The 27,133-nt window shown below is 45.0% G+C and overlaps 1 protein-coding gene across 2 annotated transcripts in view; it reads right to left on the minus strand.

Annotated features, from left to right (window-relative positions):
* LOC119388123 (hemicentin-2) overlaps positions 1-27,133 on the minus strand; it is a 170,900-nt gene that overhangs the window by 56,108 nt on the left and 87,659 nt on the right. For both annotated transcript variants that reach the window (XM_037655771.2, XM_037655770.2), the window contains exons 2-7: positions 20,989-21,101; positions 19,675-19,894; positions 17,122-17,259; positions 7,608-7,723; positions 6,771-6,978; positions 1,635-1,790 (exon numbers count right to left, since the gene is read on the minus strand). In XM_037655771.2, the coding sequence (XP_037511699.1) occupies positions 1,635-1,790; positions 6,771-6,978; positions 7,608-7,723; positions 17,122-17,259; positions 19,675-19,894; positions 20,989-21,078 (928 nt within the window). In that variant the 5' untranslated portion in view covers positions 21,079-21,101. The remainder of the gene's footprint in view (positions 1-1,634; positions 1,791-6,770; positions 6,979-7,607; positions 7,724-17,121; positions 17,260-19,674; positions 19,895-20,988; positions 21,102-27,133) is intronic.

Genomic DNA, 27,133 nt, shown 5'->3' on the forward strand with positions numbered 1-27,133 from the left:
GCCTCCGCGACTAGCACCTGCAAGCGTTATGCGTCCGTCCCATTCGGCGCGTTTTCAATAGAAGTTGAATGTCGTCACTGCCTTAACACACCGCGAGGTGGCCACCTTTGCCCAAGCGTCGTAAAAGCGTCGGCCTCGCTCAGCATCACGCTAATACAAACCACAAATAGCTCTGCGACGCTCGCCTGCCTCACCTGGCTGTAACGCCGCGTTCCATGCTCACGCGCTCACCCCGAGAAAAATCGCAGCCGGGCTACCGGGGCATCACGACGCGCTTTGCGTTTCTCTGTAGTCCGGCCGTGGTGTTCAATCACATTTTAACATGCCGCGGGATGGCGACCAAGTTGTCCAATATGCGACGCTCTTCTGGCTATCACACCTCGTTCTCTGATTACGCTTTCAGCGTTAACTACTACAGGCTACAGCTACCACAAGGGTTTGTTTAATCATTTAACATGGACGTTAGTCGTCCGGATGGAGATGAACCACCAATCATCAAAGTGGGTGCATACACGTTAAACGGCGCCATTAGCTGCCAGATATCAATATACATTGTGCACATAGGCGTGCGCACAGGGGGGGGGGGGGGGGCGCAGGAGGGGCGCCCCCCCTAATCACCTAAGAGGGGGGCGCAAAATCTGCCCCGTACATTGACCCTTCTAGCCACCTAAGAGGGGGGGAGGGGCGCAAAATCTGCCCCATTCGTTGACTTAGTAGGGTGGGGGGCCGCTGCGACGGATCTTTGCACCCCCTAATGGGGAACTCTGCGCACGCCTATGATTGTGCAAACTCTCTTATATCAATGTACAGTAAGCATTCAGTTACTTCTGTAAGGGCACGCTTTACTTTCGTGTTATTCCGATTCCTATGACGGAGGGATCAACCGTGTTTTTTTACCTGCCCGGGCCTTTGTTCTCTTTTTCGCTTTTTGAGGGTTGGTGGAAGAACGCCCATGAGAACAGAGCTACACAAGGAAGTTCAATAGTCATAGCTTGTGGTGTTTTACGGGCTAAAAATACGATATGATTTTGAGGTATACCGTAGTGGCTGACTCCGGATTAATTTCGACCATCTGGGATTTTTTAACGTGTACTTGAATCGAAGCACACCGGTGTTCTTTTTCTTTTCGCGCCAGACGAAATGCGGCAGTCGTGGCCGGGATCGAACCCACGCCCTCGAGCATAGCAGCCCGACACCTTACCTACTAAACTAGCACGGCGGGTCACATGTGGAAGCTTGTCGAGGCCGAAAAACGAAGATGTGTGGATTAAGAGAAATTCAGCCCAATCACAGAGCATGTAATGAAAACTGAATGCGCGTATTTCACCACGTATGCGCTTGCATTCAGCTGTATGTTGTTGCTGTTGTTGTTGTTGTTGTACGTCATTGCAGCGGATAGATAGCTTGCACGTGACGTCATGGACGCAGCGTCTAAACGCACTGGCACTCCACGACGGCGGCTTTGATGACAAGCAAGTTGCGGTTAACCTGCTTCAATGTGATAACGACGTGGCAGGAACGCCTCTGTGCGAGAATAACGAATCTGCATGTGATGTTTCGATAACATTAATGTGACGTCGCAAACATCGCGACGTCACATGACCGCCAACCCACCTGAATGACTGCCAACCCACCTTTCTGGTCGGCGACGCGGAATGGCTGCGCGTCCTCCCGCCGCCAGCTGACCTTAGGTTCGGGGTTGCCACTCGCCTCGCAGCGGAAGCTCACGTTGCTGTTCTCGCGTGCTGTCAAGTTGCGGGGCCCGAAGGAGTCCACGAAGTACGGCGCCACTGTTCTCGACCAGGCGCAGGACGAGGCACATGAAAGGAAGCATCCGCGAGAACAAATGAAAGAAGAGCAAGGAACAATAAGCTCCCTTTGAAACAGTCCTCGCGTTTCAGTAGCTCAGCTTAAGATACAGAACTTTAGTTTATCAACGTGCAAACAGTCACACCGTAAAGTTAGCGACGACTTGCGCGAATGTAAGCGAAATGTCCATGTTTTAAAGTGAAGCTTTCTTTGTCTTGCTTTCTTTGTGTGCGCGTTCGTTACATACCTGAAAAAAATTGGCCGTCTCGGGCGAGCAGTATACGAGACCACCTTACGTCATTGGTCGTTGTTAAGCGAGTGACACCAATGCTGGCGTCAGTAATTGAAACGTGCCCCTTCAAACGTGTTTTTCACACCTTAGCGGATTCATTCAGGACGAACGAAAAATAACATAATAATAAAACGAAAAATAATAGCAATAATAGATAGAGAGAGTTAGAGAGGGAGATGAAAAGGGAGGCCGGAAGGTTAACCAGATACGTCTGGTTTGCTACCTGCGCCGGATTGGGGAAATACGGGTTGGAAAGAGGGTGCAGAGAGAGGGAGAAAAGGCGTGCATAAACTGGCTCACAGCCAGTTTGTGATCATTCGTACATGATCTCTACACGACCTGCGAATATGCTTGTTTTTCACAATAGAAGGAAACGACTAAGGAGGTTTAGAAAATCCCTGGCTTGGTTTTGTTTCATTACAAAACAGGCATTATTGATGTAGATGCTCTCTACTAAAACTTCAAACAGGGGCGGGAAAATTCTCTGATGGTTTCTTGACAGCAAATCGAGCAATACTAACCTAGTTTCCTCGTAATACAAAACAAACAGACGAATGACCTATTAGGATCTTCCTGGGCGATTATCGCCACATGTCTCAACTGGTAGATGAACTGCAGACCGAGGCGGTAGAGAGATAGAACGAGCCAGCATATCTGCGAAACGAATGCCTTTCCGGCGAGCTGGCATTGGTGAACGGGACTTCCGCAGCTGTCAGCATTGAGCGCACCACTGCCGTCACCGTTGGACCTTGCCGAGGCCCGAACCGATAACGCGAAATACCCACTGAGCATGGGGCACAAGCGCCGCTTCGATAATGAAAGACTGGCGTTTAAGGTCACGATGTCACGGTATATAGTTATCTGTCAATCCCTATCCCGTTCCCCACTGTAAGGTAGCATGCCAGCTTTTCTAGAAGCTAACGTCCTTGCATTTTCTCGCTCTCCCATTCCTTCCTTCCTTCCTTCCCCTGCAAAACACGGCGCTGCTGAAACAAAGCAGGCGTTCCTGCTGCCTTCCCTGTGTTCCTTTGCATATAGAGATAAGTCCATATTTGCAAACAAGACAGGACATTTGGCGCAGAGTTTAGTAGAGCATGTTTCATACCAAGCCATAAACTCATACAAATACTAGTCTCAATGGTTCCGGAATTTGCGCATCAGTGGCGTATTTTGCATGTGCCAGTTATATTTTGCCATGTCTAATATATGGGGCGGAAACTTGGGGAATAACAGTGAAACTCGGGCGGGTCGGCGAGAGGAGGGTAAAGGGGAGGGGGTGATCATTGGGAGACGCCTTCGTACTGCAGTGGACATTAGATAGGCCGATGATGATGATGATGATTATGATACTGCATGCGATTATGTCGTTAAAAGCGTAATATAACAACGCTCAACGACACAAATGCAAGAACTGCAGAAAAGTATTCATATCGGTAATCAAAGAAAAGTAAAACCCTTGGCAGATCTATGAAACTCTCTGATGAAAAACCCTCAACACTTGAAACTGAAGAGGAATGACACAATAAGTCAGCATTCCTTCTCAAGCTTGTTTCATTCACATTATACACGCTGGCAATGTCATCACCCATATTCCTCCTTCGCTTTTGCCATCATGCTGTGTTAAATATCTATACCATGTAAACAATATCATGTGCTTACATTGTCTCCGGAAAGTAATTATTAACATGTGTGAAAAGTAATGATTCCAAACATATGTTCTTTCACACATAAGATTACATTTTAGTCTTTTTAAATTGTACACATGAAGGAAAAAGACGCTTTCGGAGAACATGTCAATCATACTAACATAAAATATAATGTTTTTAAAGGTGCTGGGTTATTCAGAGCGAAGAGCCGGGCCCTTGAATTTGGCACGTTTTAAAGGGGAATTGACACGTTTTAAAGGGGTACTGACACCTTGTATTGAAGGCGAGTGTACTCTGCCATACAAATCTCCTGTATGCAGGGACGGCTCTGAGAAAGTGTGAAGCTGAGCAAATGCTCATAAGATATATTTATTTGATATTAAAGTCAATTTTTTCATGGCGCACCCACTGACATCGACACTAGCGTGACGTCAGGCTATATTACAAATTCTGGTGACTTCACGCAGCAGTCTGGCTTGTGATGACGTTAGGTAGCAAACTTTCCAAGATGGCCGCTTGTGCGTCATCAAAACTTCCGAAATGGCCGCTTCTGTGTCACCAACGGAGCCACGGTGCGGAGCGGCCGTACAAAGGTCACTACATATTGTGTGAGCACGTAACGAGAAGCTCATACCATGTTGTGACGTCAGGGTACCGTAGGAGCCAAAACTAGCTTTTAAAAACATACTGTAATTACTTTTTCAGGGCGCACTCGCGCTTAGCACTACCTTTTCTAGGCTCTTGAGGCCTTGACCTTTCATTTGACGCAAAAAAAAAAAATACAACTGAAAATATTCGTGTTAGTACCCCTTTAAGGAGACGTACAAAATGACTCTCATTTGTAATAGAAAGGTGACTGCGGCGATAATAAAAGGCAACGACGTGATTCTCCAACCACAAGCGTTCTGTTTTCTGAACCCTTTGACAGTACCTTCCGGGAGTCCACCATGAATTTTATTTTACTTTCTTTTCTTTTTTCTTTCTCTCTTGACGAAAGTTCAGTGCCGGCATCACGTTTTTTTCTCGTACCTATGGCGCAACACTGTGACGTTAAGGTTCAATGACCGCAGCTTCACAACTCGTTTCGTAATAAAGAAAAATTAACGAAAACCCCGGAACTGAAACTTCCTCCTGTTATGAAACAACGAAAAAAATACGAAAACTGCCTGCTACTGTTAAACTAGCGTATCGCAAACAAAGATAGATTTAGAAGCTCAAATAGAGTCAGCGTCAGGAATTCACGTACAGACCAACCACAGAAAACGTACAAGTTTAAGCTTTGTTTTCGCTCGTGAAAAATAAATGGTTCTCAGAGTTAGAACCTGTTCTAAGCTGCTTTACTGGTTCTCTCAAAACTCTCACATTGGCGACGTACAGCGGTCACCGAGACATACGATCGAGAATTTCGTACAGTATAAAGATAATAATAACGGAACTGTACGCCAACAAATTAACGACATGAATTCCACAGCTAATTTGCTGTGGCATAGATAGATTATACATTCTAACCAACGTGGTGCATGTGCAATGACTATATTCGTAGCCTGGGCACGTATTTAAATAGCCACCCTGTGATAGAGAGAAAGAGCGAGAGAAAGAGAAGAAGAGAAAAGGCGAGGGTGGAGGTATTTATTTATTTATTTATTTATTTATTTATTTTATTGTCGAACGGAGTCATTGCGCATGGCCAGGTGCCCGTGCACATGTTGTCTTCCTGCAAACAAACTTCAAGTGAAAGTTAGCGCCTGAATCATCTGTCTAGGTTGTGCCCTGTCTTTTTGCGCTCTTCTGTAATGTAACCCTACCAGCTAGCTCGGCTTTCCTTACTCCTGCAGTGAGGTCATGACTTCGTACGAATAAACCGAAGCCGAGACTCCAGCCACGATCAAGGAGAGAGCGATCACCATATTGGATAGCAAGTTTTATCGCAAAACTGGCAAGCACAGAAATGCCCATCCCGTCACCTATGAGGCTTTGGAGCGGGCAACTGCACGAAAGCAGCTCTCCCAACCAGTGCCATACACAGCATGTGACCTCCGAAATCAACCCAGCGGTGCGCCGTTGCTACCTCGGAGGCCACGCACAGGAAAAGAACGTTCTGCAATGTCCTCATAGGTGGCAGCACCGCTTAGATTGGAGCCCACTGATTTCAATGGAGGAAGAGGCTGAACACGAGCCAACGTGTGCCGGAGCGAAGCATAGAAGCGCCGTCTGGACGGCGGCGGTCGATAAGAGCGGGAAAAGGTTCGCTCTCCTTTGGTAGATGGCGCGTCATGCTCTACTTTGAAGCACTGAGCGCGCAATATGAATTGTCAAGAACAGCCTGTCGGAAATACCAAAAAATTATGAATTCTAGGAAGTAGCTGTCACTCCATATCCATCGAGTCTTCGTGACCATGCATCTTTACATTTCATTTCTTCTTTTCTTTGTTCCTTTCCTCGTTAAGCAATTTACAGACTGAAGAGTTAACTGGCGTAGCCCGGAGCGTAGGGGGAAGGATAGTGCGGGGGCGCCCGTACGCACAAACTTGTTTCAGGGGGGGCGGGGCTTCTTGATATGAAGTGGGGGCCGGGCAGGCAAATGTGGTCGAGTGTCATTTCGTGCTCCGTATACCATGGCAAAAAAAAAAAAAAATCGGTGACACGTTCCCGGTGTGTCACCCACTGGCCACGCCACTGGGATAAGAGGATGGTTGGGGGAGGGGGCTCGAACCCCTCCCCCCATCGAAATTTTTCAAATTTGCATGTGTATATATGCGCGCACGAACACACATAAAGTAAAGGTGAACAACCCCTCCCCCCCCCCCCTCCTCGAAATAAATTTCTGGCTACGCCCCTGGAGGAGTTGTATCTGGTTAACCTCCCTGCCATTCCTCTCTCTCTCACTCTCACGCACACATGTGACTGCATTGTCGCTTTTTTTACAATCTCTTCTCTGAGCAATACAGACAAGGTACGACGCTGAATCTGCTAAAAGGAGCTGAGTCGTGCAGTGCAAGCAAGAAAGCCGATGTGTTCCTCACCGACCACGTTGAGGTACCCGACCTGGTTCTTCATGGGGCGCGTGTTCACTTGGCACATGTAGTATCCGGTGTCGTCGGGCCGCACGTCACGAATTTCCAGCTGCCATACGCGATGACCAGCGTGACTCACTCGGATGCGCTCGTTCCGCACAATCACGTGCGTGTGCAGCGCAAGCAGTGTCTGCTTGTCCACGTTCAGCCATGCCACCTGCGTCGACGACATCACTGGACACCATCTTCTCCGTGGACCTCAGTCATTATACTCTCATTGGATAAGCCGTGGAGCACAAAGATTTACGGGCAGGCGAGGAGGTGCGGTGGACGATAATCGATGCGAAAGTTTACATGCAACAGCTATACTTTCTGAGTTTGTACTTTGTATGGTGAGCATTTTCCTAAACTTTTGTCGTTTCTATATATTATAGAGCTAATATGCAAAAATGTCGGGAATCAGTGAAGCTTAATGCCGTATTATTCAATTTCCAGCAATAGTTGACGAACAGAATACCGGATACCAGTTTGAAAGTGCAAAGTTGTTTTGATCACTTCATCGTTTCGCGTTATATACACTAAAATCCGCTAATTAGTAATAATTCTCACTCACGAGCAAGGGATGTACCTCAATTAGCTCAGAACATAACCAAGTACAGTGTGTAGCCCATAACCTAGTGCCAAACACACATTGTAAACACATTGGAACAGCAATCTCTTTGTTCAGACTGTATGGATCAATTTGTGCTATGAAAACTACGTGGACATGTTTTGGTATAACCATCACGTTGCCATCTTTTATCGCTCTGGCGAACCTTGAATAGTGACTGGAAGTGAAAAGCATACCGTGTGGTTGCCCAAGTTTTCGACGACACACTTGAGCGCAGCATTGCGACCAGCCGCAACTGTGAGGCTTGGTATTGGCTCAGCGAAGTACGGTTCGTCCTTGCTAGTAAGTTCATCTGAAAAAAAAAGGACATGAAAAGCTTTTATTATAGACTTACGTTTCTTTTTTACCATAATAATCTGAATGAGCCCACACCTGATTAAACACGTGTAGCACCTAATAAGAACTTGTTGTTGGGCGAGTTGGTGAGTACTTAACATCGCGGTTTAGCGCTAAAAAAGACAGACACATGTGAGAGACAGGACAGGCGCTCACAGGCGGAGTTCACAGACACATGTGAGAGACAGGCGCGCCTGTCCTGTATCTCACATGTGTCTGTCTTTTTTAGCGCTAAACCACGATGACATGTAGCACCGACATACCAGCCGTGGTAGCTGCTCCCGTATGGTGTCGCGTTGCTAAGCTCTATAGGGCACGGATTCCATTCCCGGCACGACGGTCGCATTTCAGTGCGGAGGAAATGCAAAGCACACCCGTGTGCTTAGATTGAGCTGTACGTCCAAAAACCCGTGGTAGTCGAAATTAATTCGGAGTTCCCCACTACGGCATGCCTCGTTGTCATATCGTCGTTTAGGTGCGTAAAAACCCAATAATTATTACTGCATCAACAATATCCATACGATTGAAAACACTGCATGACACTGTCTGATTGATTGCGTGCGAGTGTCGCGATGGTGTTCAGGGGCTGGAACTACCCCACCTTCTCGAGAATTCTGTGGAATAATATCTCGCTCTACAACTATATTAACCACTCATGTCACACGTCCTTCCACTTGTTCCACGTATTATAGCTATTTTTGGCGACTATCAGTAAGACCGAAAAAGGTGAAGTAGTGCTATTGGGCGGAGTATTAAAGCTGGAAACTGTCGCATGAAAACCACTCAAAAGGCTATGTTAATGGTAGCAGAAGAAATCAGCTGAATACCTAGTACGCGAGCCCGTAAGAGGTATAACACTTCGTGGTAAGCACAACGTTAGGCTAACAGCGTTGTAATGCTATCTATGCTATCTAGTAACACGTAACTTTTTAAAACGCATTTGTTGCATTATCTACATGGCAGCTTAAGTATTTAATAGCAGTATTTCGCCGACGGTTTCATATGTCATTTCAGCTCCACTGAATATAAATTACTCTGTCCCCAGTTTTATGCCAAAAGTTTCAATTTTCGTTTAGCTTCCTGCCTTTCCCTCTTTGTATCTCTCTCTCACTTTCTCTCTCCTTCCTCATTCTTTCGATATTCCTTTCAACAGTGAGACGTCAGAGTAATTAAACTTCATAAATTTGCGACTTCGATGACATTACTTCAGTGTCCACGAGAACTACTAAATTCAGAAACAAGTGACAAAACACAAACAACGCACTACTTTTAGGGCAAACTCTTGTTTTCCAAACTAGTCGTTCATGCCCTCGTGCATTTTTTACCCGCTGGTATTGTCGTTCCTCCCTCAAAACTTCTAAGCCTGCTTACAGCAGTGCTTCCGTCACAGCGTAGATACCGTGTACTTTCTACTTCAAGCAGAAAGTCTACCACAGCAGCCACAGGTACGCCTTGAAATTCCGAAGATGAGGAAAAAGACCGACCACCCTAGAATAGTATTACAACTAGCGACGTTGTCATTATTACACGAGACACACACGGACCGAAGGCAGATCTATACTGATGGGTCAGTCTCGTCCGCCTGCCCTTTAGGTGCAGTTATTTCGGCTGCAGCAATGCCAATGAAATTTAAATTGTCCGACGTAACGACATCTACGGCCGCAGAGCTTGCTGTTGTGAGAGCTGCTCTACAACATTCCACGCAAATCGGTCATATTCTGTGACTCAAAGGCAGAACTTCAGAATTTGCAGTTTGCCCTGCGTAAGAGGGCTCACGAGCAATTGGTGCACGATATAAGAAATTGTCACCATCAAACTTTAGCAAAAGGGCACGATGTTATATATCAGTGGCTATCAGGACATACTGTATTACCGGCAATCAAATAGCCGACGACGGAGCCCACTCAGCCAATGAAGGAACTCAAGTGGTTCCGGTTCCCCTATCAAGGACTGATGCGGCAAGACAACTTTATTTGCTGGCTCGTAATTTTACACACACGTTTTGGGAGTCTCCTTGCTTCCAGAGGTGTCATCTACGTGAACTTGACCTTTTGTTGAGGCTAAAACTACCATCGCGAATTTCCCGCTCCTAAGCAACGCTATTATGCCGCATTTGGATGGGTGTTGCATTCACAAAGGCGTACTTGTTCTGCACCGGAATGGCGGCCACCTCCGCATGCGACTCCTGCGAAACCTAAGAGATAACTGAAGACGTCCTCTGCAGCTGCGCTCCCATCGATGGCTCCTCAGAGTGCTTCTGACCCAACTAGACTCAAAGTCATTTTCTGTAGCCCAAATTCTGGGACCATGGACGTGTGCCGCGAATGCGCAGAAGGCAACAAAAGTGTTACTGACGTACTTCAGTCAACAGGTTTGTGCGACTGCCTGTAGACTAGATGTGCTCCCCCATGTGTGCGCGTGATTCTGCCAATCCCTCTTCTCTTCCTCCGTCTCTCTCTTCGCCCCTTTATCCCTTTCCCAAGTACAGGGTAGCAAACTGGGCGTGCGTCTGGTTAAACTCCCTGCCTTTCATTGCTTCTCTCTCTCTCTCTACGTTAAGTAAATTATTTTCATGGCTAAATAATTTTTGGCAGTCTTTTTTCTTCAAGAATGTTTTCTTTAAACACTTTAACTCATACCTTCTGTCGATTATATGTCCCGGCGTTTTGGCCCACTTACCCCAACAAAGAATTCTGAGTCATGAGAACACCGCGCAGTTTCATCTTCAAGCTGGAGAGACCACTTAGTTGGCGCCCATTGTATTGGTGTACCGCTGGGTTCACGAGCAACTCTAAGACATCTTCATTGTAGTACAAAATAGTAAACTATGTAGTCCTTTCAAATACCTCTTCTAAAGACTATGGAATATTTCGAGTCGAAGCGGAGCAAAGCGACGGGGATACAATAGTGAGCGCGACAGTGGTTAAAGCTTTCGTATAAAATGCTTTCAACTTAAGCTAGAACGCCACGTACAGATAAGTCATGAGTCCACTTGCACTCGACGCTGTCAAACCGAAGAAGAGGCTACACAAAGAGACAAGGGCTTTAATGCGCGAAAGCGCCCCAGTTTGGAGTCTGCCGCATTTGCGCTCGCATGAGTGCGCGTACACACAAGAAAACTCATTTTCTGATTCGCTCAAAGATGTTTTATGCTTCATTCCGAAGCCTTGTTCCTTGATGTGCGCCCTCTCATCCTCGCGTCATAAAATTTGCTTGACTGCAAAACTGCTCTAAAGGCATGCATTTCTCGAGATGCCCCGCGAAGAAATGCGACAGCATCAGGCTCGGAGTAAGCAAACCACCACGCCATTGCGAGCCGCTTTTGACTTGCAAATTCATAGAGGCTCTATAGGCGCAGCTGCTGGGACTTCGCAGCACCGTATACTCCAAATAAATACCTCTGAGCCCCGCGTCTCCTGCACTGGGATCGCTGCATTGTCAGGCCGGAAGGTGTAAAAGGAAGAAGTGAAGAACCCTCTACTGTCTTCAGGAGAATCCATAAAAGAAAGAGGTAGGAAGAGTGCATCTTGAACTAGGCGGTATATAATACGTACTCAGGGTAGCTCTCGGAACATAAGAAATTTCCTTATGCGAAATGGTGTAATAAATACATGCATTTATTTTTTTTTTTCAGGATTTGCTTTGGTGCGAACGTTTAAACCATCCGGCTAGAGGAAACGAAGGTGACTGGAAGAACAGCGGAATATTTATGAGAAGACGCTAGAACACATAAGACTTCCGGTAAAATACAGCAGCTCTTTCATCACCTACGTGCTGCAAATTACGTTCTTGCGGAAATAAAACAAAAATGTTTGACTGTAACGTACGACTGATTGTTTTCTTGAAGTATAACACCATGTGTGTCAAAACTCCACGAAACTGCATAATGCTTAAGAAACTTTACACAGCTGTCACCTTGTGCTGTGGGTTTCTCTACGCCAATAAAAAAAAAACGCCCTACGAAACTACGTCACACGTCAACGTCTGACATTTGTTTCGCATTTTCCCATTTGCGTTTCTCGAAAATACAATCAGCATGTCTCTTGTGCTTCGTGTAGGTAAACGATCAACCATGTTTATGTACTATTTTCTTCCCGCATAATTTTTGATGTGACACATGTATACGACATGTATCGGTATTGCAGGCGGAAAAATGAGGCAAGCATGAGGAGGCGATCATTGGCTATTTGTCCCTACTTGCATGGTTTAGATGAAAGAAAGAGACAGAAAGAGACAGAAAGAGGTAGAAAGAAAGAGGAAGCGAGAAATAGATAGAAAAAGCGAGGAATAGATAGAACGAAATAGACCTAGTGAGAGAGAAAAAAGAAATAGAAAGAAACAGAGACAATAAAGAGACAGAAAAAAAATGAGAGAAAGAGAGGAAGAAAGAAAGATAAAAATAAAGGGAAACAAGAAAGACCGCCAAGCTCCGTTGTTCCTTCAGGCTTGGCACCACTAGTGTTAAGCGGCCTCATTTGTTTTTCTTTTCTGTATGTAACAACAATTATCGATCGAGTCTACTTCGTGTATATTAGTCTTCTTCTGTCACTTGGCTTCGGCACATGTTTATTGCATGTAATTGACGTCATCTTGCCGTCCTCGAGCATAGCGTGATGTTGGGATATCCCCAATGTAAATTAGAGAAACGTCAAGTGAATATAGGAGTCCAAAACTGAAAGTTTTGTTTCAGTAGTGACAGCTTATTCAATCCGGATATATACGGGAATGGAAAAATGCCGAGCCTGTCCACTTCACCATACGGCGCAACTTTCTTAAATGAACACGAATCAGGCCTATTTTACTGCACGAATGGAGATTGCACAACATAGTCTGCATACGTAAGAAACAATGCATGAAAACTCGAAGGCTTAGTGGAAATTCTACTTCGTCAGCTATCAGGCCAGCTTTCAGACCACTCCGTGTTACGCAAGAAAATCGATGTTCTTTCGTTTGCCTCTGATCAATACAATTCATATTGACAGAACGAAGAGCAGCCGGCCATCTGCAAACAATCGACGTCAGCCATCCTTTATCGGGCTTGGTCAGTGCCGTGTGTGATTAAGTGAAATGTAACAGTAATTAAGCCTGACGGCGCCATAAGTAATTTGATGACCAACCCTGTGTATAAGAAATTGAATGGAATTTATTATTTGTCTTGCAAACATCAAATACAAAATGCAGTCATATATGAAAGATGCTTTTCTTTTTCGCCATCGGCAAAGTAGACTGCTGATTATTTTACCTTTAAAGAACAACGTAAAGTATATATGACAGGAGCGTTGGTGCTTTTCCCAGTATTTCAACAGCGCGTTACGGAGACCCCGGCGCAGTTGGAGATCTAGAGGCAGGAGTCACAATATATAAGTAGATAGACAGATATAAAGAGTTGGAGGAGGAAATAAACCTGGCCGAGGTGTTCCCAGACGGGTTGAAAAACGCTTTGACAGATGGATCAATCTTTATCAAATGTGTCTAGGTTTCTGGAGCAAAAACAGCGCATATAGCCTTAAAAAGCAAAGGCGAAGCGTTTGTTGTCAGAAATGGACAGCTCTACGAACTATCCTGTTTTTATTTATACTTTATCTCGCGCACAATATGACAAGGACGCCCTTGAGGAAAATAAAATGCACATATCGAAACGCCTATTTGTGGCACCTTGTACGGGTTTACTCGCCAACAAGAAAAACGCCGCTGCCATGAAAACAACCAAATGCGGTAGTAGAGCACGAAACCATGAGCGTGGGCACTGACACGCTGTCGTCATATTGGGCGTAAACCACAGCTTGAAATGACAACAGCAATGCTTCGCTAGCACGCTGCTTTCACCCCCTTATATGGCAACAATGTTCCCAGGGCATGCAGAGCATGCCATTACTACAACAGCCCTCAGTGTATGAAAGATCAGTGACTGATTTCCCAAGTCTCGCTGGCAACTACAGTGTTGCAACCTGAAAACACGGTGGCAACAACAGAGAAAGGAAAACATCCTCCCTCTCTTTTTCAGCCGTGTCGTCACGTGCACTTGGACATGTAAGATCTGCACAGCGGCCTTTAGTAACGTTAATTGCTTAAGTGGTCCCACATAAATATAGACCTTTTTCCTGTACTTAAACAGTCTACGATGGTGTTCCCTCCGCACCTTCGCATAAAACGATTGTCGTATTTCGTATGTTTGCTTTTGTTTCGTAATAAGGCGCGTTAGTATAAAAATTGCTTGCAGGCTGCCTGCATGAGAAATAGGATGTGACAGATACCTTCAATTATATGACATTTAGGACCAATTCTTTGGCCTTAGACGTTATCCGTGTGCCTGAAAAATCAAGAAATGTGTTCCCTAGGCAACTGTATGCTCAATTTAAATTATGGTTGTCGCGTTTCAAAAGCGAATGCGAAATGAAATGAAATCTCGGAAGAATTACTTCTCTTTCTTTCTTACTCGAAATGCATCAAAATAGTTTATTCTAAACATTTACGGAGAATAAATGGTAGTTAGCCCTTCCTCTCTGCGCAGTCTACAAAAGAACAAACAATTTGGCTTCAAATATTAATAATAATAATAATAATAATAATAATAATAATAATAATAATAATAATAATAATAATAATAATAATAATAATAATAATAATAATAATAATAACTGACGCCACTTTGCAAACAGCATCATTGTAAATGCTTGAAGCTGATGGATTGATTAGTCTGCATGCCGTAGTAAGATATTTCGCATCCTCCGCACAGATTTTTTTTTCTTTCCTTTGTTTTCATTTTTTTTTTGCCGCAGGGGTGGTAGTGTAGTTACGGTGCTCGACTGCTAATCCGAAGGTTGCGGGTGCGATACCGGCCGCGGTGGTTGCATTTCGATGGAGGCGAACAGCTAAAAACCCGGGTACTGTGTGATGTCAGTACGCGTTAAGGAACACAGGTAGGTGAAATTTCCGGAGCCCTCCACTGCCGCGTGCCTCATAATCTACCGTGGTTTTGACGCGTAAAACCCCAGATATCATTATTAGCTTAAGAGCGCACCATCGTAAAAAAAAAAAAAGAAATGCGGCAGCTAGGCACCATGGAAACAGCGAAGCCGGTGGCCTTCTCCTTTCTCTCCTCATCAACTTCACATCACTCCTCACCATCACTAAGTTTTCCGACCTCCTTGCTATACTATACTATATAGTGCTATGCTATGTTTTCTTTCACTGTCTTTCTCTTTCTCTCTCTCTGTCTTTCTCTCTCCTTCTCTCTTTTTCTCGTTTTCTCGTTCATACCAAAGCAATCATATTGCTTGTTCATAATCATAAATGCTTGTTCTGCTAGCGTGCCTGGATAGCCGAGTTGACCGTGGGTACCCGGGTTCGAATATCCCCTTGCCAAGAAACTTGATTTTGTTTTATCTATTTCTCCTCCTCCTTCTCTCAACTTCTCTTCTCCTCCTCTCCTTCAACCGACGCATTGGTGACGTCATCGTTCAGCGAGGTTTTTCTGCGAACCCCTAGCGGCCCAACCTCCGGCTTAAACCGCTTCGCTGTTAAATATGTGTCTCACGCAAACTTGCTGGCCTTTCAACTGCGGTTTCCGATAGCGATATCTGTTGTTTCCTGAAGGACAGGGGAAAAAGACATAAATGGCCAAACGAGCGTTGAAAAACGCACTGTATGGGCGTGGCTGAACACAGATTTTCCCGCAGCTTTCGCGGGTGCACCGCGCGCGAGAAATCTGGACTCTCGAGCTCGTCGCTTCGACCCTCCGTCTGCAGCGCCTGTCGCGTGAATATTTCAGCAGCTGCAGCGAGCGCATTACGCGCGCGAGATAGATCGCGACGCCAGGCGTGTCGGGGCTCATAGGATTGCTCAAGGAGCGCCGCCTTGTCTCACCGATGGGCCAAAAGCCACTTTCATGCCAGCCGGAATCAGACGACCGGTTCGCGTTGATGCGAGGCGATGGGCCGCTACTGCGCGTTTGCCGCCTTGTTTTCCCTCCGCCCCACCTCCCGCATACGTCTCCGAGAATTATTCGATTCATCTGTTGCTGGCTAACTGTTATTGTTTTGCGTAAAACAGGTTGCATAGCTTTGTGTGACCTGTTAAATTAAAATATACATCACGCTTGATTTTTCTCGCATTTGTTTTTTAGAACTTCGACGAAAGACAGCCTGCGTTATACAACGACAGTGATCGATTGCAAAACCACAATGCATCTCATTATAATAATATCTAGGGTTCCACGTCAGAAAACCACGATATGATTATGAGGCACGCAGTATGGTGGAGGGCTCCGCAACTTTGGACCGCCTAGGGTTCTTTAACGTGCGCCTATATATAGGTACACGGCATCTAGCATTTCGTTTCCATTAAAATGCGACCGCCTGGCCGGGATCGAACTCGCGACCTGCGGGTGAGCAGCCGAGTACCGCACTGTCTATCAGCAGTCGAGCACCACACTGAATATCACGGAATTGCTCGCCATCCAAAGGACACTGAGTGCTGTCTCTCAAGCACGTGACCTTGCTACACTTACACATCTACACTCTATAGTTAATATTTTTTTCCTTCATCTTACATATCCACAGGTCCAATTTCAATAGAAAGAAAAAAAAAATCACAGAGAATCGTTTCAGGGATTTTTCTCCGTAGAGCACTTACCAAATTGGAGCAATGAAATGGACATAAAAGCTGAAAAGTTAGGATATCTTCATTTTATTCGGCCTCTTTTAATTCATCTTAGTTGGTAGTCCATTTCTGGATTGATCTGCGATGTTCCTAAATTATCACGAGCAGATGAGCAGCAATGTTGAAAAAGATTCTAGCTAAATGTGTGCATAGGTGGACTACTCGTCCCTACATTAGATTCTGTGTACACACAGACACACACACAAGCTGCCGTACTTTGTTGAATGTAAGTTACACTCCGGGAGAGTTTTAACGTACAGTAGTCAAAACATTCTGCTACTAATAAATAAAAAGTAGCATATCAAAAATAGTTCATGAAAGCTATGGAATTGGATCAGGAGCATTTCGTAACTATCACATAAATAATTTTCACGGTCGCCCTACTCGCAGCTTCAACCGTACTTTACGGGGCCCAATAAATTTATGTTTAGTGCCTGCAGCAAAACGCTCAGAACAACGATCAATCAATGTTCGCTTTCGTTATAAGGTAGCTTGTACTTCTACGAAATATCCACCGCTGATGAAAATAATGCTTTCTTCTAATATATGCCGCACTTCACAGCACGAGTGCAGCATCTTGAAGATACGATTTTCTGAGGAAATCATCATTCAACTCGACAACGTTGCACCCTGCACGTATTTGTACAACGCAAGTGAAAGGACTGAACGATATGAATGTATAGATTTTTTTACCTTTCTTCTCTGACTGTTCCTGCACGAAACGATGTTTTCTCCTTTTAGACTTCCGTCGCCCCCTGTGAAGTTGTCTCGTGGCAGGAGAACTTGACCACGAAGCAGCGTTGGAAAATGGAACGGCACTGTTCCGTTTGTCTGAAAGATTAATATCAACGTTAGTTTCGTTATGACTGAGCGCAAATCGGTGGCGCATGCTTCTTCTGAGACAAAATTACACATGCAAAAAAGCCATAGCTGTCCCCCGGCAGGATCATACGTAGCAGTCGTCGCACTCCCTGTTCCGCCGCTTTCTCTCTAGGCTCAAATAAATGCTTATACTTTATGTATCTTCGAAATAAATTAATATTTCACGTCTTCCAATAGTTAATTCTTGAATTAAACGCGACTTAAACAGTAGGAAGTATTCGATTCACTCAGGATGTGTAGATTATTCGCCGAATTCAATTCTAACCAATTCTCTGAAACAACATGCTTTCCTCCAAGCGAAATACATCTATGCATTATCAACTGTTAAGCTCTATTTCTGATAGCAACAAACTCGAGAATTAGATTTCATGGTTGCATAAAACTTCAAGAGCGAAGCGGCGACTGTGCTTCGTCTAAAAATCTATTGATTGAGTGGGTCGCCAAATGGTATAGTGTTGCGTCAGCAATAAACAAGCTGCACATACGTTACCGGTAACAAGCCGTCCGAAACCACATGCGTTCAAAATATTGATACATTCAGTTGACATTGTCTGCTGCACTTCAATTAACACTTCCACCACCTTGTATATGTTATAAAGTTTGCGAAGGGTATAGGTTTGTTCAGGAGATTCCTCTTTCGTTCGCTTCTCTGAATGGCTTGACATTTGTCCAGTCATTTCACAGTGGGGTTCCTTGGATCATTCAGTCTTTGTGTATCTCGTATTTTCGTTGTACTTCTGACAGTTTTGATTTACTGAAAGGTGCACATTCCAAACAAAGCATTCACCGAAGCAAGCAGAACTTAATGCGTGGTGTGTTTAACGAACACAATCGGTATATCTGTAGTTCTCGCCACAGATGAATAGAGAACAAAGGCGGGATTATAGACTTCTGCACTGTCGGTTAGCTTTGGAAAATGGACGCGGCTGGTACTGATGCGCCGTCCGCGAGCGCATTGACAGCTAGCTGGACAAGTTCGCTGAAAATGAAACGGCTTAATTGTGTCCGAACCGAAGGTCCCGAGGCAGCAGCGCAAATTAAAGCTTGCGCCGTCTGGTAGAGACACATCTGTCAGGGTGTTGTCTACGCAACTCTTTTGATCGAGACGGGCGCGCAGTGAATTTGAATCTCTCCGGGAGAAACAGTGCTGTGGCCTGACTTGGGGATTTGTTGATCGACCAGCATTTAGAAAAAAAAATAACATTGGATGCTACTATTCTAGGGCTTGCTTGCGCACGTGTCATATTTTAGAAGCAACTCGTGAATAGTTTGCTTTTTGTTGGTTTTTTGCAAATTTCACTCAGGAAAGTTTACATATCACATAACTATTTTGTGTTCATACTATATGGCGTTTCTTTAAAATAAATAAATATAAGTGAATTGTTTCACATTGACACGGCTGTAGTGTGTCATTTCTTTTACAGCGCTTTCGTCTGAGCTCCACAGGCTTGTCTTAAGCTGAACACGCTATAACCTTTGGTTCATTTTACCGTTTATTTTCTGATTATCTCAATTCCCTACTCCTGATAGTGAAACCAAGCTTCGTACTTCGATTTTAATTCGTGGGAACTCAATATGAGTAAGAGCTCCGCAATGACTACCAAAATGTTAATCAACATTTTAGGGGTTTAACGTGCCAAAACCACGATGTGATTAAGAGGCACGCCGTAGAAGAGGGCTCCCGAAATTTCGACCAGCTGTCTAAATCTAGGTTCCCGGACCTCTAGCATTTAAACCCCATCAAAATGCAACGGCCGGAATCAAACCCGCGTCCTTCGTGTCAACAGCCGAGCACCGTAACCACTGTACAACCGCTGCGGCCACCATCAAGATGTTAAGTCATCAGTTAGACAGTTTATTCTCCCTATACGGTTCCCGCACAGCAACGTATACAAATTAAAGGTTTAGTTGTTTTTTTTTTAGGTTCACCACGTCATCTTTTCTGCCTGCATTTACCTCTCTAGAATCAATATTCAAGAAACAATTACTACACAAGTTCGAGATCGAATCCGCGAAGCAGCTTTTGTATTGGGTGCTGTGTCTGATCTTTCTTTTTTAATTTCAAAAGCCTGCCCTTAGGCATAGCAATTCCTGGTATCAAAAATGCGCACGCAAAATTGCTTCATGTATAAAGTCTAACAGTGAGCGGTGGAATGGTCGTGAATCCAGCGGTCGAGGTCGGGTGGTCGGCCAGGCCTGAGACCTGTTGCACAGAGGTGGCGAAGACGGCTTAAATGTAGGCCTGTACGAGTCCACAGCAAGTATGCCCGATGGTTCTTCATTTTAGCTATCACTTCGAATGCAAGGCGAACGATTGTTATATATTTAAGCTCGAGATATACCACGTCTTTCGGTGGCACGCACCTTCTACGATGGGGCGCACTTCAAGAGCGCCGAGTTGCGACAGCCTGGGTGTAGAGTCGACCACGCACGCGTACAGGCCAGCATCCGATGCCTTCACGCGAGACACTCGCAGCTGCCACGAGCTGGGCCGGCTGTGTTCGGAGTGCACCCGTGCATCTGACGTCAGCATCCGGGTGTCGAAAGAGAGAAGCTCACCGGTCCCAGCCCGGTACCAGGACACCTGCGTTCAGAGAACGCAACCAAGACATCACCGTAATGTTGGTTCAGGAACAATAATAGGCCAATATCACGAAATATGTTTAAGTATGTTGATTAATTAGCTAATTATTGAATAACTAGGTAATTAATAATGCCTGCTAAGTAATTCGGCCAGGCAGTCAGCTGAGTAGAGGCCAGCTTAGGCTGGTAAGCCGGCCAGCCAGCCAGCCAGCCAGCCAGCCAGCCAGCCAGCCAGCCAGCCAGCCAGCCAGCCAGCCAGCCAGCCAGCCAGCCAGCCAGCCAGCCAGCCAGCCAGCCAGCCAGCAAGGATATTATAAATAGATGAGTAGTTAAGTGATGCACTATGCGAAACGTGAGTGTGCAAGGGTATAGTAAATGTGTCGCTTGGTGTCGGAGGGTAGGAAGTGACTTAATTTGCTTACTAGCCCAATTTCTTTAGAGACGTCAGTTCCTAGCGAGTCGACATAAAGGGTCCACGAAAGGTTCTCGTGAAATACCACCCCCAGGAATCTGACGGTTGCTACTATTCAGAGGTATATACGGAGACATCAGTTACGGTGTCTTGAATGGCATGTAGACAATGAACTCAATGACGTTTTTGTCATATTTTATGGCTGTTTCTCCTAGCGTTACCGAAAAGCGTTTGAAGTGGATTGCCAGCCCCGCCGTGCCAAGAACGGCTCCGTTATTACACACTACAAGCAGTGAAATGTTGTTTGCACGATCCATTAACGTTACGCACCATATTACGTCCACTGACCGGCCCTTCAAATGAGCGACGGGTTTTAGAGTCACTATTTATTTACCTGTCAGAAAATGGCCTCATCGGAAAGCTTTAATCCCATTCCCCGTCCCTATGCAGTGTAGCACGCCAGCCGTTATATACACTCCGGCAAAAATATCTGTTTTTCCAATAACTAGCCTCTCTCTCTCACACACACAAAGGCAGAAAAGCAGGCTTTGTGCATATCACAAAGAAGCTGGCCATTTCGCTCTAGGTGGAAGTGACCTTGCATATCAGGTTTTTCGTCCTTACTACTGCCACTATTGCATTAATATTAACTTTTCGATCACATGAGCCGAATTCTTGCTCACCTTGTGGGATCCAAGATTCTCAACGAGGCAGGTCAGCATGATGTCGTCGCCCTCCGCTGCCTGGATTGTTGGTATCGGAGAAAGGAACATGGGCTGCGTTGTGCTGAATATTTCTGAAAGAAGTGGCACACGTGTGAACATTAGCAGTAGCGACGTAGTCTGCAGTTTGTTACCAACGACGCCACCAAACAAGTCGAACAACGCCATCGACAATGTCATAAAACACTGTCGAGCGCTTCAGTGATACTGCTCTTTCGACCATTCCAACAAACATCATCCAATTGCAGGAATGGGGATGGACCTCTCTTTAACTCTTCAATAGTGGCGGCCTCTTTTGGTTTTTTTTTTTTTTTTTTTGCAAGACAAACTCATTAGGCGTATGATCGGTGCGAGTGAGACTATTCCACGATCTAGGGAATCGTACATTTCAGGCGGTGGTGGTGTGAAGCGATAGCCGTAGACAAACGCCTATAACCTAAGCGGCCATTTTGTCATGTTTGCTGTGGCAGGAAACAGCCAGTCAAGGCTCAGAGGCTGTGATGCATATATATTTTTTTCATCTTGTTTATCATCTACTTCCGCTACAAGGCTGCGGCATACTGATTTAGTACACCGCACCGACCGTACAACGCTTCCTCAATTCCCGAGTCGTAATTATCCAGGATAATAAACGACGCACGTCAGTGCTGTGCACTTCCCTAAGTTATTTAGATCTATTGTAGCAACTCATGCCCTATTAGCCTCTTCTCGGCCATGTTTACGCTCTGCGCGTTTCACAAAGTTGCAACTTTAATGCGACACAATGGGCCGCGTTTAGGGCAAGTTAGCTTACAGCTATCAGAGATCCCGATCTCTCGGGTACAACCTCGTCCCAATTTCGGGTCCCCTCTCTCTCGTTCTTCTTCAAGCGTCTCTCTCCCATGCGACCTTCCAGGCTCTTGCTGAAAATGGTCGGGAAAAAAAAGCGGGCGGGCAGTTCCACAAAAATTATGTTCCCGCGATGGCCTGTTCAAGAGCCACCGTGAATCCCAGGTGATCTGGCGTTTGTAAACGAGACACCGCGGGCCTGGAAGCTGCCCGCTTCGCCACTGCGGGTCCCGTCTCAAAACGCGTGTTCCGTGTACTGCCCTGCGAACGCCGCGCTATTCATGCAGGCGAGGAGCAGGCGCGCCATGTATATTACATCATACGCCGCCGCTGCTCCGGGTGAGTTACAAACACCCTTGCGGGAGAGGGCCAAAATGAGCGCGGAAGCGAAGAGAAGCCTCATTACTGCATAAAACATGCCCCGCGTCGCCCTGCTCTTCGAAGACTGGAACAACTGCACGGGCTGCGGTCGGTGTTGGAAACGTTAATTATTATGATTTCGCTGCAGACCCTTACGGCGTTGCGTTGTCTCTTTCTTTCTCTCTCTCTTCAGCACACCGAAAGGTCTCCTTAAGGTCTCCTTAAGTTTCGAACATTGCGCCCTTTCACAAACTTCAATTAGGACGATTCTTGTATTCCTCCTCGCAGGGTAGTAAAGCGATCACCAAGGTGACAGCCATAGTACGATGTTGTGAGGCTTTAATGTAGTAGACGATCCGAAGGTCCGTATAAGTTTCAGTTTGTCACATGACGCCTCGAAAAAAAAACAACAAAGACATGTCTTCAAGCAATCCCATCTTCCTTTTTTAATATACTGAATAAAGACACTGTATTACGAAGCTAAGGAAATCTCCGCTCAAAAAACTTTTTTTGTATTTTTGTGAAAATTTATTTTATCGATAGACTGCATGCAATGATGGTTTATAATTCGCGGGTCTCATTTTCCGAATGCATGTGCCTACTTGTAGCACTCATTTGCGAACAAGATGTGAAGAGAACTGAAGTCGTTGCTCAAAATGAAGCCAGCATATTTAAAAGCCGATCCAGCAGCGTTTGATAGTCTTATTTTCTTAGCAAACGCAATTCGATTTTTCACTTGCTCAGCGAAAACCAAGTTAATTCGAACATTCAAGATATCTCCATTTCTTCGGCCATGTGCTATATGAAGCTTGGCAGCAAGTGTACGTTTCACAACAACAAAATGATCTCGTTAGAGATGCTTGCAGTAGCAACTATTAAAAAGACATCGTACTTCCACAGTATCGGTCGCAAATTAAAAGCACTGGCTCGCTAAATACGCAAATCGTATGCTAACAAAGATAATTGCGCTATGCACCGTATTTGACGACGTGCCCTGAATAGCTACCAATACTTCCTTCGAACTCGTAACCTGTGCAGAAAAATTAGGCTCGGCGATTTATCCGCTAGAGCTATGATATACGTATACATTCTATCGTCGTTCAGATTTTGCCTTTATCCTCAATATTTTAAGCTCACAAGAGCGCGACTCTTCTTTACAAATGATACACGCCGGATTATATCCTGTCAGCGCATTTCATATGTTATTTCAGTTTCCCAACTCTCAATACATGTAACGTTTCACGACTATCGTAATATACATACGGTCGCTTCAATGTAGTCTGCGGATCACGTACAAACGGACTACATCTGCCTCTATAGTCATTTCACCTTTATAATGTGTTTCATAAGGAGCGAGCTCCACTCGTTCAAGTATTAAAAACAAAATACAATCGACGCTCACCGAAAAAGAGCTGACTTCGGAAGACTCCCAGCGGGATGCGACACCGATGTGCAATCACGCATCCTGCAGACGAGATAATGCGGCGCTTATCTAAAACCATCTCCACGAGTTCTGCCATCCAAGATTTTCAAGTCGACTCATCTTGTTTCCTGTCAAATCCTGGTTATTATTTCTTTTTTATCCTTCAACGTTTTGTTCACTTCTGTCTACTGCCCCCCTACCTTAGGATTTGTTGAAGCTTCTTGAAAGAGACGGTTTACGCCTGCGTCATTGCGCTTGCCTTAAACTTTGCTGTGAAAGCAAACGCTGCTATTTATCTTGCTCCGCGACGCATTCGAGTGAACTTTGTGAAATTCTTGACGGGAAAAAAGAATCCAGGGGACCCTGTCATTGATCCAACGGCTCTTTGTACACTCCGCAAGAAAGCCTGATGACTTCCGTAGTCGAAAGACGATGTCACAGCTTGACATTGTCGCCTTATACATTTAGTTTTGCGGCATCATTTCCGAGAATAGCTGCAGTTGAAGTCCAGCGTAAGCGTCGAATGAGCGTGGTCGCAGCTTTAAATTATTTTGCTTTGCTACGTGCTCGTTGTTTTCAACTTTGCAGAAACTCGACGTTTATTCGGCCCCAGAAGCGTGACTTGCGCATTCTTCTCGTGAACTGTTTTTGTTTGTTTGTTTGCATTTGGGGGGTGATGCGATAGAAATAATACTCAGCAAGCTTTCTGGTGAAATATACGAGGCCTACTAATAATATCAGAATACGTGACGCGGAAACGCACGAGTAACAGTACTATGAATAAAGTCAGGATAGGAGCTGGCAGACGAAAACGCAAAGTATGAATAGGGTGAATGAGCAGGAGAAAGCACCTGCCTGTCTGAGGCACTTTCTCCTGCTCATCCAACTTGTCAGTACTGCAAACAGTCAGATGCCAGTGTCCATTTCACACACATCCGAACGCCAACGACCACGGCATAAGAGTTCGCGAGGCCCACCAATAACGGTTGTAAGCGAAGTGTTCGAAAATGATGCGGACTTATTTTTACAGCACATACTTATTTACAGTTTCCAAATATGATCACGCCCTGTTGCCAGAGGAGAAGAATTTTTCGTTTTCCAGTAGACACTGTCAACCAACACAAGGTCACACCACAGCGTCAGTGGGTGACGAGTTGCCTCTAATGGGAACTCTGCGCTGGTATACTCGCATGTATATTCTCTCTGATTTTACGTCACTCCTCCTCTAAGTACGACAAGAATGATATTTTACACAGAAAACGTCAAACACAGTTTTGCAAGCAGGAGATATATGTGGCGTCGCTTCGCAAGAAAAGTGGATCCCAGGAAGAGGTGGGCGAAAGGAAATAGAACTTCATCTAATTTTCCACAAGCGCAGCTCGTACTATCTGTTCATGGACGAATTTTGAAGAGTGTACTCCACATTGAAACGAGGAAAGCATAAGTGTCTTCCCTTAGAAAAAGTATACTACGAATTGAACGTATAAAATAGACTTAACCAGAGTGTCTGTGACCTCACATGTCCTCGTTTCTACTAAATATAAAATGTTCGCGTCTTTTAGACGCTGTTTGCCTAATACCATGATAGAGCAAATAAACTGATTTCCCTTATGTCCGAATTCCCGTCGAAGAAGCCTGCAACATAGCTGGACATGGAAAGACTCGCGTTCTGGCGCTTGTAAGGCGAAAATCTTTTACATACCTCAGTCTGGCTTATTTACCCTATAATGAGTCCTGTGTCTTATAGTATTCTGTCTAAGCAGAGATTCATCGGAAGATATTAATGGTAGTATGGTTCAAGCTTTCTTCGAGAATGGAAAGGCATCCGTATCAGTGTGTAGCTAGGGTTTGTGTAATACGTCAGAATGTACCGCCAATTATTATTATTATTATTATTATTATACCACAAAGCCAGCCCAAGCACACAACCTGTTGGTCAACACATAGAAAGGCACATCGTCTTCGCCAGTGCAAATGCCCGATATTTCAAAGGTTCGAGATCGAAAACCTAACGGAATCTTGAGGAAAAGCTTCAGCTCTTCAAATTAGCCAACAGATTCGGTGGTAAAATGACATATCTTTTCGGTCACCAACACGATGCCAAAATCAGTGTTTGGTTTTTATGTCATGGCGCATTCAAGCTTTACATATAGCTGAATACATATAGCTGAAAAAGCGATGCATTCGCCACTCGTAAAAAAATCGTATTATGACAAACAGATTGAAAGTAAAATTGCAAAAAAAATGAAGTCATCATCCTGCTAACGACGTAGAATCCCGCGCTCATCCGCGTTTACGACGTGAGACGGCGAGCCGCTTTACATTATTTCTTTACGAGGTGAAAGCCATAAACATTAGCACCGTCCAGCACACTTGGCTTGTGAGCTGAGTTAAAGGGCATGATGTCGCTAACGCTGGGAAAAATATAAATATGCAAGAAAAAAAAGGCACCCGAACAAAAACTTTACAAAACCCCTCACAAACAGTAAATAAAACGCAAGTAAACTGTCAAAACGCCCGCAACCACACTCCACAAAAGAAAAAAGAAGGAATGACCTAAACAAACCGCAAGTGGTCGTAAAGCGACGCCAAGTGGTTTTTTTAGGCGATAGATTAGATCGCTGACTGCACGCTCTGTCAGAGTAACGACACACTTTTGTTGTTTTTAGGTACAGCACGGTTCTTCCTCGCGTATGCAAGGCTACGGACGCCTGTGGCAAACAATATTGTCCTTCACGCTTTCCGACACGATACTCAATGGAAGGGGCCTCACCTTCTCACCTGAACGTTGAGTCCTTTTCAGGCTTTGGACATTGCACCTCGATCATTTGTATTAATTCTGGTGTTTTACGACACCGAGAAACCACTACGAAGCAGGCCATAGTGGGACGAGGCAGGCTCGCTAGCACTTACTCCGGTGAACACCTCAATACCTTCTACAGGACACAGTACATCATTATCTTCATATTTGCAGGTACCGTAGATGAATAATTTCGTTAGATCTTGCTTGAGCTCGATTTAACGGACGGTCAGTCTCTGCTTCTTTGGCCTCAAGGGCCACCTCACATGTTCTCGTTTCCACTAAATATAAAATGTTCGCGTTTTTAGACGCTGCTTGCATAATGTGATGGCAGATCAAATGATTTGGTTTCACTTATGTCCGGATTCCCGTCGAAGTGCCAGACACACCAGACAAAAGGGCCACCGGATATCTCTTTCAGTGATGCATATCTCAACTTTTTATTATATTTAAATAATGAAATGAAACTACTTATAGCTGTTAAATTATTATATGTTCCACGGAGAGGCAAAGCCCTTAGCTTCGTTAAACAGCTCCAACCAGGATGCGCTTCTACTTGCAAGCACAGAAATGAATTAAACCACTCTGCACTGTAAACTTTATACAGCAGTGTGAGCGCATATATCAAACGCTTTTTTTTAGTTTTTCTTACATGCAATACGTCCACACTCACTGAGCACAAGCGTATATGAGCG

This window comes from Rhipicephalus sanguineus, chromosome 3, assembly GCF_013339695.2.
Source record: "Rhipicephalus sanguineus isolate Rsan-2018 chromosome 3, BIME_Rsan_1.4, whole genome shotgun sequence".
NCBI lineage: Eukaryota > Metazoa > Arthropoda > Arachnida > Ixodida > Ixodidae > Rhipicephalus > Rhipicephalus sanguineus.